At 44.1% G+C, this 13,633-nt stretch overlaps 1 protein-coding gene across 1 annotated transcript in view; it reads right to left on the bottom strand.

Annotated features, from left to right (window-relative positions):
* LOC138395858 (rho guanine nucleotide exchange factor TIAM2-like) overlaps nt 1-13,633 on the bottom strand; it is a 415,009-nt gene that overhangs the window by 96,749 nt on the left and 304,627 nt on the right. Inside the window, 1 exon segment of the mRNA XM_069488873.1 lies at nt 4,793-5,992. Within this exon segment, the coding sequence (XP_069344974.1) occupies nt 4,793-5,992 (1,200 nt within the window).

Below are 13,633 nucleotides of genomic sequence, written 5' to 3'. Positions count from 1 at the left end.
CCTTCATCTTATTTTCCTGGTTCATAGAGTTAAAACCAGGAACCTAAGGATTCCTTATCCATGAAGAATACTGGATAGTAACTGTAGGGTTTTTTTTTTCCCATAATTAATATTTTTTACTTAATTTGAGAATTTCTTACATGAAAAGAATACACTTACGCATTCATTCGCATCCTTTCATTTGAGTATCTCTTTTATTCCAGGCACTGGGGGTACCAAAGACCTGAGTCTTAACTTTAATATTTATCCCAACCCAAACCCAACACAGGCAGCGCTAAATACAATTCATACTTATGCAATAACTGCTGCTCCCCACAAGGCAGGCCGCACTGAACATCAAGCTGGCCATGCACAAAATTAGAAAAAGATGCTTCTAACATCTGGGTCAGAAATACAGTCACTCAAGAAAAATACTTTGCATACAGGCTATTCACTGGTAAACAGCAGTAACTAGATTTTTCAGCAGAAAGCCAGCTTAACTTCCGACTCAAAAGGGACTGACACTCCACATGCAGAGCCTGGACTAAGGTAACTGCGGACAGGTGCTGAGCACACTCACGTCTAATCGGCCGCCAGTGGGCTTTCAGTCATATTTCCTTATGCATTAAAATAAAAATGAGGGAAAACTGGGTCAAGGACCGGCGACTAAAGGCCTTATTTTGAATACTGTACTGCATAGACAGGTTTTCTTTTCAGAAATTTCATCCAGAAATCAAGTAGCAATTGCTTGCTGCCTTTTGCAGGAAAATCATCATATGACTGAAGGGTGCTTCCAAATACCCAGGAGCGATGAACAACTGAGCCCCAAACAGATATTACTAGGGAAAATATTATTTTCCACTGTGTTTACACTACATGCTGCAGTCATATTTATTTATACACTGATGCGTACGCAGACTAGAGCAAATAACCCAGCTGCTGTGAGTCACTTAGACAGGAAACTTTCGAAATACTTCAAGGTTTTTTTTTTTTTTATTGTCACTTTGTTGCTCTTCAAAAACTCCTAGGAGATGAAGGAATACTTCTCATTTAGCTGGTATTAACATTATTTCAGCTATGACTATGACTCTCTGACTCACAGCCCCAAAACACTGGGATGCAAGGGCCATAATGGGGTGCTTCGAAACAAGCCAAGCTCTCCAGAGAAGGGCACGTACGCACCAACGTTAAACGTGACCTACAAACACTCTTGGCATCATTTCTCGTGAGAGAGAGACTGCAAGTTGTAGTGCTGACTTTTAAATGTCCAACTGTAGCAAAACAAGACTTTTCTTCCTTGAGAAATGGGAAAATAATGCATTTCAGTACTTATAGCAATTCTTATACACAGGCATGACCTTTCCCAGTCTCATAAATGTCTAAAGCTTTCTGTCTAGAATCCTAATAGCCGCTGACTAATTTTCAGGCTAATAAGAAAGGGCATGTTAAAAATAAATAAACAAACAAAATGTCTTTAAATAGGTTCCGCTAGATTCCTAGTCACTATGTTATGGGTGTTAAATGAACGTACACAATGCATATGATTTCCATACAAATGATTTCCATTTCCTCCCAGTAGGATAATCATAAGGACTAAGGTGATTTTCAGACCAGGGCACAATAGCCAAGAGGGCACGTGGCAGGACCATTTCCCATCCCCTCCCTCTCTTGAGGTCAGGCATGGCCATGTGCCTTGCTTCGTCCAATAAATGTGAGCAAAAAGCAAATGTGTCACTGCCAAGTATTTTCTTTTTCCCTCCACTGCAGCGCTTTCGATGCTCCAGACAGTAGCTGTTCTGTCAACCTGGGGTCCCAGGAAACAATCTACACCTGAGTCACCAGCTGATGACTGGCTGGGGATGAACCTGAAGCATCAGTGAGCAATAAACGTTGGCTGTGCTAACCTCAGAGATTTGAGGAGTTTTTGTTATCCCAGCAATAACCTAGCCTACCCTGACTGACAGAACTGAAAATTTAACCAGGACAGAAACAAAGTCTCACTGTCAGTACAAAGTTACTACTAACCTAAAGTCAGTAGGAAGAGTTTATCTACATCAAACACATATTCCTCCCTAGTGCATGTTTTCTCTCTCTCTCTCTCTCTCTCTCTTTTTATGTGTAATTAGTGTGATATTCTTTTTCAGTTGCACATGTTTTCCCATGGATTAATCTGTTTTCAGGCTCTAACTCACCAGGGTGGCTATAAAGCCCTATCAAAAAAAAAAAAAAATAAGGCTGCTCTTTTTATATCACTTTTTTTAAAAAGTAAAAACAAATAAGACTGTCCATCACGGTAAGTGTTTCTGAACATTGCCCTGCTGACATAAAGAAGTTTGTGTGTCTGAGAGTGAGTATGTATTGGTTTGGTGCCTTATCATAGTACATTGTCACAAACTTTGCTCCCGTGCAATGATTACATTTTTTAAGTATCTAAACTTGATCTTCACCTTAAATTGTGAAAGGAAAACAAAGGCACGGCCAACAGAAGTGGCATACTTGCCAAAAAAGTTCATCTTGTTCACATTTATAGATCATCAATGGTGGGAACACAAGCAAAACTAGAAAATCAGCTTTCATAGGCCACTTATTAAAAATCCAAAACAGTTGGTTATCTTACTATGCAACAGCCTCAAAGTAGTTAGCTGTAGCTTCCAACAGCGCCGTGGCCACGTGGCAGGGTGGCAAATGCATGTGCCTGAGCTTCTGCAGAGATGGCTTGGCCCCGCTTCTCCACCAACTAGCCACATGTCTTCGGGAAAACCCCTCAAGCTCCTTAAACCTCAGTTTCCTCATCTTTAAAACGAGGGGGAGTCCTTTCTAAGCTTTAAAATTCTGATTCTTTGATTCTAACCAGCTTGTTTTGTGAACTCTATGGGCACACAAGTAATTCAGAGTTAGGTTTTCGGAGGAACTGAGGGAGGCTCAGCTCCTACGGGCAGGAGGGGTCGTGAGGGCCTACACGGGACAGAGAGTGGTCGGTACACAGCACGAAATGGTCTGCTTCTAGACTGAATGGAAACTGAAATGGAATGAGATCCAGGAGAGCTCCGGGTGAGCCAGGCCACAATAAGATAGAAGCACACTCAGCACAAATGAGAGGTGTGGACTGACCGGCTCTGTGCAGTATCAGTTAGGGGACACAGTCGACGACAGCTGAATGAACACAGGTCGCCACTGTACACGTGAACTGAGGAGAGGTGAAAGTTGTCTGCGTGGGACTGCAGCCCCAGCACGGGCAGGAGCGATTTCTCCCACTGTGCTCAATTGTTCTCAGCTGTTTGGGAAATGGGAGCTGGAAGACAAAGGTCAGATCTCTGCTATTCAGTGGTTTAGTCTGCAGAAGTGACAACGAAGGAGTGAGTAAATTACTGTACTCGGGGATAGGAAGAGGTCCTGTAAACAAGATGGGGAGCATCTGCTCTTCATCTCTGAGTAAAGGAGAAAGGGCACCCAAGGACAATCCGGGAGGGACAGTCACATAAGAAGAAAATTGCACATAAGAAGAAAATTAACTAGTGTCAAACCTCGTGAATCTGAAACAATCTACTCAGTGAAGTTATACTATTTTCCACCCCTAAAGCTCTATAAATTTATAATTTTATGTCTATCTAGGATGATTAAAATGCAATTCTGCCAGAGACTAATTGTCCACTCAAATTCCCTTAATTCTATGACTTATACTGAGTGAACAAAAAAAAACCTTCTGCCCTTTATAAATAATCACAAGTAAAAACCAACAAAACAACAACAATAACCTGAAAACCTAGCAATTGCCATTAATTACTTAAAAAGGCAATCTATTACTTTTCTTCCTGGTGACAAAGCTACTTTGTTCTCCCATTAAAACTTCATAGTATTGTTACTATTACCATCATGATTCTTATTTTAATAGCATTAAGTTTTCTCTAGTACATGTACTTAGGTACAAGATGTTTTCAAAATTCCATGAGTTATCCCCATGAGGAGGTTGTAAGATCACACACATAGATATATTGTCAACTTTTTTTTTTGAGGTACCAACTTAAGCATAGAAATTTTAATTTCCTCAAAGTAATAGAAAGTTCAGGAAGCCTACTCACCCAAAAATAACAACGATCTCATTTTTTTTTTTTTTTGGACTTTAAAAATGAGATCTAGCCAAATTCTCAGATAACCAATTCTTTCAGGAATTCTCTCCAACTCTGTACTTTCTAAGAACAGTTTGGTCAGGTCTTAAGATTAGGCCTGTGGAGCTCACCCAGTAGTACAGAGGCAAGCTCAAAATCAGGGTGCTGTGGACTGAACATGTGTCCCCTAAAATCGACATGTTGAAGCCTTAATCCTCAACGTGATTACCTTTAGGAGCTAATCAGTTTAGATGAGGTCATGAGGGTGGGGCCCCCAGGATGGGATTAGGGTCTCTATAAGAAAAGCAAGAGAGCCCAGAGCTCCTCTCGCTCTGCCATGTGAGGACACAGTGAGAAGGCAGCCGTCTGCAGCCGGGGAGAGAGCCTTGCCCAGCATCCAACCACCCTGGCACCCTGACCTCCGTCTTCCGGGCCTCCAGAACTGTGAGAAATAAATGTCCATGGCGTTTTGTGTGCGGCCCAAGCCGAGACACGGGAAGACTGAAGTTGTGTGCTAAGAGTGAAAACGCACATCTGAAGCAAAAGGAAAAAAAAACCCACACCTGAAAACGAGATGCGCCACGACTTACGCTACACTCTTCACTTTCACCTGCTCATTTAAGCCTCCCGACAACGCTCTGATGACCTTCCCGTCCTACAGACGGGGAAGCCAAGGGGATCCTCCCCCTGCGCTAAGGTGTGCTCACCTGCAGTTTCCTCTTCTTCCTAGAGAGGCTGCCGGTCCAGTCGCTGATCCGTCGCATCCTGGCTTTGAGGGTGTCCTTCTTGGCACTATCCTCCGTTAAGGCTTTGGGCTTGCGACAGGGGAGGGTGAAGGAGCTGTACTGGGCGGGGTCCCTGTGCGCCACTCGGGAGGGCACGTCGATGTCCGAGGCAAAGGAGACGCGGGTGCTGAGGCTGGCGTGCGCGCCCACGTACTCATCAGACAGGCGGATACCCGAGGGGGACAGGCTCCCCAGGTTGGCGTCTTTGTACAGTTCCCGGAGGGAGGACAGGGAAGAGCTTTGGTTGAAAGGCTTTTTGGCGTCACCAGGTGGGAAGCTGGCGTGGAGGCCGGGGTCAGGCATGCCGGGGGCCAGGAAGGAGCCCTCCACCTCGCTCAGCTCCCCGGCGTTGCCCCACGGGGAGTCGTACCAGGATGACTCGGAGCTCAGGGAGCTGCCCTTGCTGGAGCGCAGGCGGGAGTCCGTGGGCGAGGGGCGGCGGCTGGGCGGGGAATCGGCGCCAGAAGCCCTCCTGGCTTCGGGCACGGGGGAGGCCCCGGGTGCCAGCGTGGGCGAGTAGCGCAGCAGCTGCACCGGCCCGCCGGAGGCCTCCGCAGGCACTTTGCCGTGGCTGCCACCGTTGTGAAACTCGACCCTCAAACACCCGTCCAACTTCCCCAGCGTCCGGATGAGCACCCGGGGGCTCTTGCGGTCCTCGCCCGGCGGCGTGGAGGCGACGCTCTCGTTTCTCCCATAGCAGTTGAGAAGGTGGCCGTTGCAGTCTCTGGAGGTGATGTGGTGATCTGCGGGCTGGTGGCCAACATAGTGGAAGCCATTCTCGGGAGAGAAAGCAGCATTGTTGCCCTGGAAATCCTTTCCTGGGGCGTTTGTCCTGTGCTTAGAGTGAGCAACGCCTTTGGAGACTTTGCACGTGGGCCCACCGAGCCTGGACGCATAAGGCTGATTACTCTTAAAGTGAGAAAGGCAGCTTCGGGCCAGGGACCTGGACTTGTATCCTGCCCCGCTGCTGCCGTGACTCCACCCATGCAACGACTTCTCATCTTTTGCATGAATGCCACGTATTTTCAGGGAGCAAGGCTTTTGCTTAGCACCAGTAATAGTATTGCTATGATTTTTAGATCCTTGAAGGGTGTACTGACTCTCGGAGTTCCCCATTTTAACCTAAATTAAGAACAGTTGCATCAGTAAGACCCATGACCTAAATTACATTCCATTATGACAGAACTTTCTAAAAAAAAAAAAAAAAAGTCCTACACATTACACAGGAAACAAGCAACTTCTTTCGGTGCCTGGCACATCTCATGGGAGTAGGGACAAGAATTATTGAATTGGCTCTCCTTACTGTGCAAGGCTGCTTGTTAGCCAGACAGACAATATTGCACACTCATGTGCTAGTTATTTTAAATATGTTATTAGTTGTACAATGTTAATTTAGAAATTGAACAGGCATAAAAATCAGCTTAAGGAAGAGATCTCCTTCAGGGTTGGTGTTGGGAGGTTTTGAACTAATGATTCTTGAACAGAATAACTGGAAAATATCTTTGTCAGTCCAAATACACAGATTTTAGTGATTAGAGAGATACATTTTCATTATACGTAAATTACTGGTAGAGCTAACACTTCACCATAATATAAGAGATTTTTGCTCAAAAACCACCACATTTGTAATAACCATGATTCTGGGCACCAGGCTCTGCTGGAGCTTCAGGGATACCACAAAAGAAAAGGACTAGGAGTCCTCGAAAACAAGGCTGAGATGAAAAATAGCGGGGGTTTGGGACAGAAAAATATTTTAATATTTTTAACCTCTAGAGCTTTTCTAAAGACTCAGGCATCCTCACTTTAGAACATAATGATAGAAAAAAGTTTGAAGGTGACTTGTTAGAATGTGGCATCAGAAAAAATTAACAGACCCTTTTACTTCCCTTTAAAATCCCAATTTGCTCAAAGAATCACTAAAGCCAAACTCAAAGTGAAACTCGATCCAAACCTCTCCCTTGGTTTTTCCTTCTAACCAGCATTTTAGGCAAGTGGGGAGGTGATGGTCTTCCACTGCTGCTTTGAAATATATTTAGTAGGATTTTTATTGTAATCCTTTTACATCTAAGAACGTGTAGCCATAAAACAGAAGTCAAATGGATTGACTTTTCTCTGGTGGCAGTTATCAAATATTTTAAAACCAAAACCACTGGACCAAATAATTAAACCTTTGCTCATTATCTTAATCACAGTTACGCAATGTGACGTGAACCCCAACGCACGTGAGCTGGGTTTACCTGCGGTCTGGTTCTCGCTCTGAGGAGCCAAACGGTCAGTAGGCTTTACATGGTCTTGGGAGGGAGGCAGCACATTTAACACACACGGACAGTGAGTCCATGAAATGATCCTGAAAAAAACAGAAATATCAGAAAAGTCCGTCAAGCATGTGACATCACACTCCCTAAGTGAAAAGGGAGGTTTAACGTAAATTACCTAAAGAAGTAACTGGTGTCCAGAATCACTGTCAAAATAATAAATGAAATGTCTGTGAACTGCGTGGTTCATCAGGGTTGTTTAGAAGATGTGATGGAAGCCAGAACTGCCCACCCAATCTCGTAAAGGCCACCAGCTCAACACGGCCTGCAGTCAAATGCGTGCCTTTGTTTCAGGGGAGAGCAGGGGAGAGTGCCGGTGAGTCATGCATGGCTCGTCTGTCACCACTGCCAGGAAAACAACTCTCTGACTCACTGCACTGACAGGAGTGCAGGAGCATCCTCCTGACCAGACCAAAGCCGTCCACTGTTCTCTAGTTGGCTAAGCAGTAAAAGCAAAACCCAAAATGTAAAATCACAGTGACTAGTCCTTCACTAAAACAACTTACATTTTAGAGGTTGACCCCATAAATGTTCTCAGGGGCAAGAGGCCACCTCTCAGGGATAAGGCAGGGTTTTCTAGGGGGGGAGGGGACGGCCAAGATGGGGTGGCTGCCAGTGTCCACACATAGTGCGGGACACAAAGCCGCAGACACAGCACAGCAGTGAAGGTTCGACGGTGACTATTCACCTCCTTTTACAGATTTTATTCGTAATTGTGGTAAAACATGCATAGCAAAATTTTCCATCTTAACCATTTTTAAGAGTATGTTCAGCAGTGTTAAGTACATCAACACTGTTTTGCAACCATGGCCAACATCCATTTCCAGAACTTCGTTTTGCAGAACTGACACTCTGTACCCATTAAACAGAAACTCCCTACACCCCACAGCCCCTGGCAACCACCATTCTACTTCCTGTCTCCATGAATCTGAAAATTCTAGGTACCTCACATAAGCAGAAGTATTTGTCTTTTTGCAACTGACTTATTTCACTGAGCATAATGTCTTCAAGGTTCATCCATGTGGTAGCAGGTGTCAGAATTTCCTTCCTTGTTAAGGCTGAATGACATTCCATTAAATGTATAAACGTTTATCCATAGACACTTGGGCTGCTTCTACCTCTCAGCTATTGTGAATAATGCTGCTATGAACACAGGTGTTTAAATCTCTCTTCAAGACCCTGCTTTCTTTTGGGGTATATACCCAGAAGTGGAAATGCAGGATGACCAGGTTATTCTATTTTTAATTCTCTGAGGAACCTTCATGCTGTTTTCCACAGCAGCTGCACCATTTTACATGCCCACCATCTGTGCACCAGGGTTCCAGTTCTTCCACATCCTCACTCACACTTGTTACTGTCTGGGTTTTTGACAGTAGCCATCCTAATGGACAGAGGTGGCATCTCATTATGGTTTTCATTTGCATTTCTCTAATGATCAGTGATTAGCATCTTTTCATGTGCTTATTGGCTATTATTAGCTTCTTTGGAGGGTGGAACAGTGATTTTTAAAGTCAAGGAGAGGCAGCTGGCATGCGGCAGCTCACATCTGCAACCCCAGCACTTCAGGAGGCTGATGCAGGAGATCCAATTCCTTAAGCCCAGGAGTTCAAGACCAGCCTGGGCAACATATTGAGACCCTGTCTCTACAAAAAAATTAAAAATTAGCTGGGCATGATGGTGCACACCTGTAGTCCCAGCTACTTGGGAGGCTGAAGCAGGAGGCTCGTTTGAGCCCAGGAGTTTGAGGCTACAGTGAGCTGTGATCACACCACTGTACTCCAGCTGGGGCAGCAGAGCAAGACTCTGTCAACCAATAAATAAATAAGTATAGATAAAGTTAATGAGAGGGGATGCAATGACACTGGACCTAAGTTCCTCTAATAAGGCCAAAGACAAGTCTCCTGCCTGGGTCTATCCACACAAATACATTTTAAATTTAAAAAAAGAAACATTGAATAGATTTTTCACTTAGCCATCAGCAGGAAATCTAATAGCTCATTGAAGTCTATCAACACCAAGGCCAGCATCGAATTAATGAAGCCTGAAACGGGGCCTGCTACAGGCAACTGGCGTTTGCCTTTCAGAGGTTTTCTCCCACACATCTGAAAAAGGGACAGCCACCAGTTGACTCACCTAAAAACTGGCCCCATCTCTGACACCACAGCTGGACCACAAGAATCCCCACCTTTTAAAAGTTCAAAACCTGAGCCATTGATCTTTCTCAGCTACCCCTTCATTTTTTAATTTAGGGACCTAAGAGTGGCCAGAGAAGCTCCTGGCTGTTGCAGCTTAGACCTTCACAATGACTTGATCAGAGGGAGCCTTTGTGTTTGTTTACTTTTGTTCAGACCAAGGTGCAGTGATGCCCCTGAAGCTGGAAGTCTCCTGGCTGCCTCCCGTTGTCGTTGTCTGCCGTCCCGAGCTACAGCACACACAGCACAAGCGCCAAGCTCTCCAGAGCTGCTACGGCGAGCCCGTCCGTGTCAGCCGCTCACAGACACACAAAGGCTGTGACTCCAAGCCACAGAACAGCTCCGAGGGGGCAGTTTATGCCCTAGCAGCAGGTTATGACCTAAACTCATCTTACTACTTTTGCAGTTCAATAGTGTAATTTCTTATTTCTTGGGATATTTCAAAGCACACAGCATGAGACCCCATCCTTTACTAGTCACTGCCACTCAAGGCCTGAACATGGGGGCTAATAGTAAGCGTTCAATAAACACCTGTTGAATTGAATGAAAGCAACTTCACAGGTTAGAAGGTGGATTTGGACCCAGACCAAGGGCAGGAATCCTCCCTGCTGGGAATGGTTGAAAGACTGACGTTTATAAACCCACAAGGACATGGTTCATAATTAAGCCAGTACAGCCTAGGGAAGAGCCGGCAGGGAGGGACAGAGTGAAAACAATGTGCATTTTCACACAGGCACGATGCTGACCAGCTGTTCCTCATGTCTACTCAATGCAGGGGGAGGGGGGGTAGGCAGCCTTAAACTGTAGCAGGAAGAATTGGTCCAATATTTATGAGAAATTTATTGACAGAAGGGTAATCTCAGAGGGGAACTATGTAATTATTGTCCCTCCAGAGTTTGACAAATTGAACAGATATTTATCTGTCATGCTTCAGCTATGATTTTTGTCTGGAAGCAAGAGAATATGCAGGTCAAATTTTCAGCAACCTCTGGCTGCCTGACTCCTTTACTAGGGGAATTTTGTGGTAATCAAGTAAAAACTTTTTTTGTTAAAAGAAAAGGGGCTGAAATTTTTTTTTTAAAGGAGCAGTTTCCTGGGAACTCTTAAAAAAAAAAGAAAACAAGTAGTAAAAAAGGGCCTGGCATCTATAAATAGCAAAAGTACATATTAGGTATAGTAACCTACAATAATACACATTAAAGTATGCTAACCTGCAATAACACGTATGAGGAAACCAACCTGCGATCACACACACGAAGCATACTAATGGGCGTTGAGACCCAGAGCTGGCAGAGAGGTATTTTAAATGAAGTCACTCTGGAATGGTATGGCACTAAGATTGTGCATAGTTAGCAAACATTGTATGCTGTGTATATACCTTTTTATTTGCTGGACAATTATAATGAAATATTGGAATTTGAAAAAATTGACCACAATTCCATGTCCGTGAACCTTAAAAAAAATTCCTTTCATTCTGCATTCCCTTCTAATCCCCATTTCACATCAATGTTCTCTGTAGCTTTTTAAGCTAAAAATCACAAACAAAAATGGAAGTTTTTTTTTTTTAATTGTCATCAATAAGCACACCAGATACGTCCAGCAATGTGGCAGAATTTCACAAATATGTCACCACAGTCCCAACAACCACTGTCCCAACGGAACCCCAGCAAAAAAATCTCTCAGGAGCAAATTCAAGAGTTACCTTTGCTTCATTTGCCTTGAGCCTGGGCTTGCACGGAGGCGTCAGAGTCCCAGAGTCCCCATTTCCACGCAGTATAGCGCTTAGAGCAAAGAAAACTAGAATCCTCCGCCTCTGCTTTGACCCCAGGCTGAGGCCCAGAGCCAGCCGCCCAGATGGAACAACTGAAGGAGAACAAGAGGAAACCCCCGGGGCGGGCAGATAGGGCTGTGACAGGCCTGCAAGGGGGCGGGGGTGCTCAGGGCTGCCACACAGAAGCAGATTTATGGCTGGGTGAGACAGTCAGAGGAAGCTCAAGTTCTACCACCAGGAGACACCAACACGCTTCACGTCATTCCAGAGAGATCTTTACACTAAACTAGGACCCTCATCATTGTCCAAGGCAAATACTTCAGACAGAGATATGCACCAGCCAGCAGTAACCTTAACAGCAATCCATTGGGTTCCCTTTACTTGAGGTGGGGAGGGGGGAGCTTTAATCATTAAGGAGACAGGTCTCAGGGTTCTGGTCTGGTCTGTGTCAGAGGACCTGGGCTACAGCCTGCTTCTGTCGCTTAACAGCACAGGAGACTCTGGGCAAATCGCTTACATTTTCTGGATTTGATTTTCCTCATTTGCAACTTGAGGATAAAAATACATCTGCCCTACCTACCTCACAGATTGAGAATCTAGTATGGAAATGTATGTGAAACCTCCTAAAAAACTGTGAAATGAAACACACATACAGAGTACTACTATTCATTTTTAGTTATAAACCTAATTTCATATATTATGATATCAGATCTTATTTTAGCAGTGTCGTTTCAGATCTTTCATTACTTATTAATTACTAAATTAAATGTTACTTATATATATTTGAAATACCCTATGTCCTACTGTTAGCATTTGTCTGATTTTGATCAATTCCCCAAATTATTACAGCATATAAAATTACCTAATTTGCAAGCAATCTGTCAAACGTCAAGAAAAACAATGACACAAGCCATGCACTTGCATTAGATATGTTAGAAAATGTAAGAAAAATAACCCAAACATTCACTGAACAACTGGTATTGCCCTAAAGCAATCATTCTCAACTAGGGCAATTTTGCCCCCCAGAGGGTATTTGGCAGGTCTGGAGATATTTTTGGTTGTCACAACTGGAGTCTGCCACTGGCATCTAGTGGGTTAGGGCCAGGGATGCTGCTAAACATCCTACAACACACCAGACAGCTCCCACAACAAATAATTATTGGGTCCAATATGTCAATGGTGCCAAGGCTGAGAAACCCTGCCCTGAAGTTTTACCACTGCCTGTGTCACTAAAACTGTTAACATACAAGGACAAATGTGCCTAAAAATCTAAAACAAAAGCATTCAACTCTCAAAGATCCAGACTCACTAGTAAACTCTGTAAATATTGCCAGGATCTGTTTCTCTCATCTTGCATCAATGAACGACACTCAGCATGCACGAACTGAATACCGAGCCTTGAAGGAGCTCATTGCTAATCATAAGACTTGAACCCAATTTGTACAAAGAGGCAGGCAAAAGGAACATCTGGTCTCCGCAGGAATAATGCTTAGGAAGGGTAATCCTTACAAACAAAGTGGGCAGAAAGCAAGCTGCTGAGAAGGGCCTCAAACGCTAAGCTTCCATTGTCGGGCCCTTGGTCCTCTTTCAATTCAGCAGGACTCCTTCCAAATGCATATTAACAGATGAATGGATGAGCCCATCTGCAGCAAGGAATGCCCTGGGAGCAGGGTCTCAGTTGACAGGCACGGCTGGTGTTCAACAGGGGGAAGGGAACACATTCCACAGAGACAACAGCCCAGCTTTTTGTCCAGTTCATCACCTTAGTGAGTCAATTTATCACAAGCAGGGTCTGGGCACTCACACCTGTTTTATAAACGTCCTAACATCTCCAACACTGCTTTGCTGCAGGCTGATCAAACTATGGGTCATGGCCCATTGTTGAGCTGTAAAATTCGCTTAATGAATTGATACCAATTTTTTAAAATTAATAGAATGGAACATAACAGAATGGCGGACAGAATGCAATAAACAGAACAGAAAATACCAGAATGTATGCCAGTACGGGTAAACATTGTTTTATGAAACTAAATTCTTGTGTATGTTTGTGTGTTTGCCCATATACTGGGTTGTGAAGTAAAATTACATCTTCTTGATTGTGGTCAAAAAAAAATGTTTTTAAAAACAATGAATTATAAAACCTCAAGTGGTTTCGTCAGAATGCCACATCTGTTCTAATAAGACCCAAGGACAACCAAACTCTAGAGTCTCAAAACATTTTTTAAAAAGTCATTGTCCCAGCCTGAGCAAGAGCGAGACCCTGTCTCTACTAAAAATAGAAAGAAATTATATGGACAACTAAAAATATATATATAGAAAAATTAGCCGGGCATAGTGGCGCATGCCTGTAGTCCCAGCTACTCGGGAGGCTGAGGCAGGAGGATCGCTTGAGCCCAGGAGTTTGAGGTTGCTGTGAGCTAGGCTGACACCACGGCACTCACTCTAGCCTGGGCAACAAAGTGAGACTCTGTCTCAAAAAAAAAAA

The sequence above is a fragment of the Eulemur rufifrons genome, chromosome 15, assembly GCF_041146395.1.
Source record: "Eulemur rufifrons isolate Redbay chromosome 15, OSU_ERuf_1, whole genome shotgun sequence".
Classification (NCBI taxonomy): Eukaryota; Metazoa; Chordata; class Mammalia; order Primates; family Lemuridae; genus Eulemur; species Eulemur rufifrons.
Note: the sequence above shows the minus strand (reverse complement) of the source record. Positions and strands in the feature narration are given on the sequence as shown.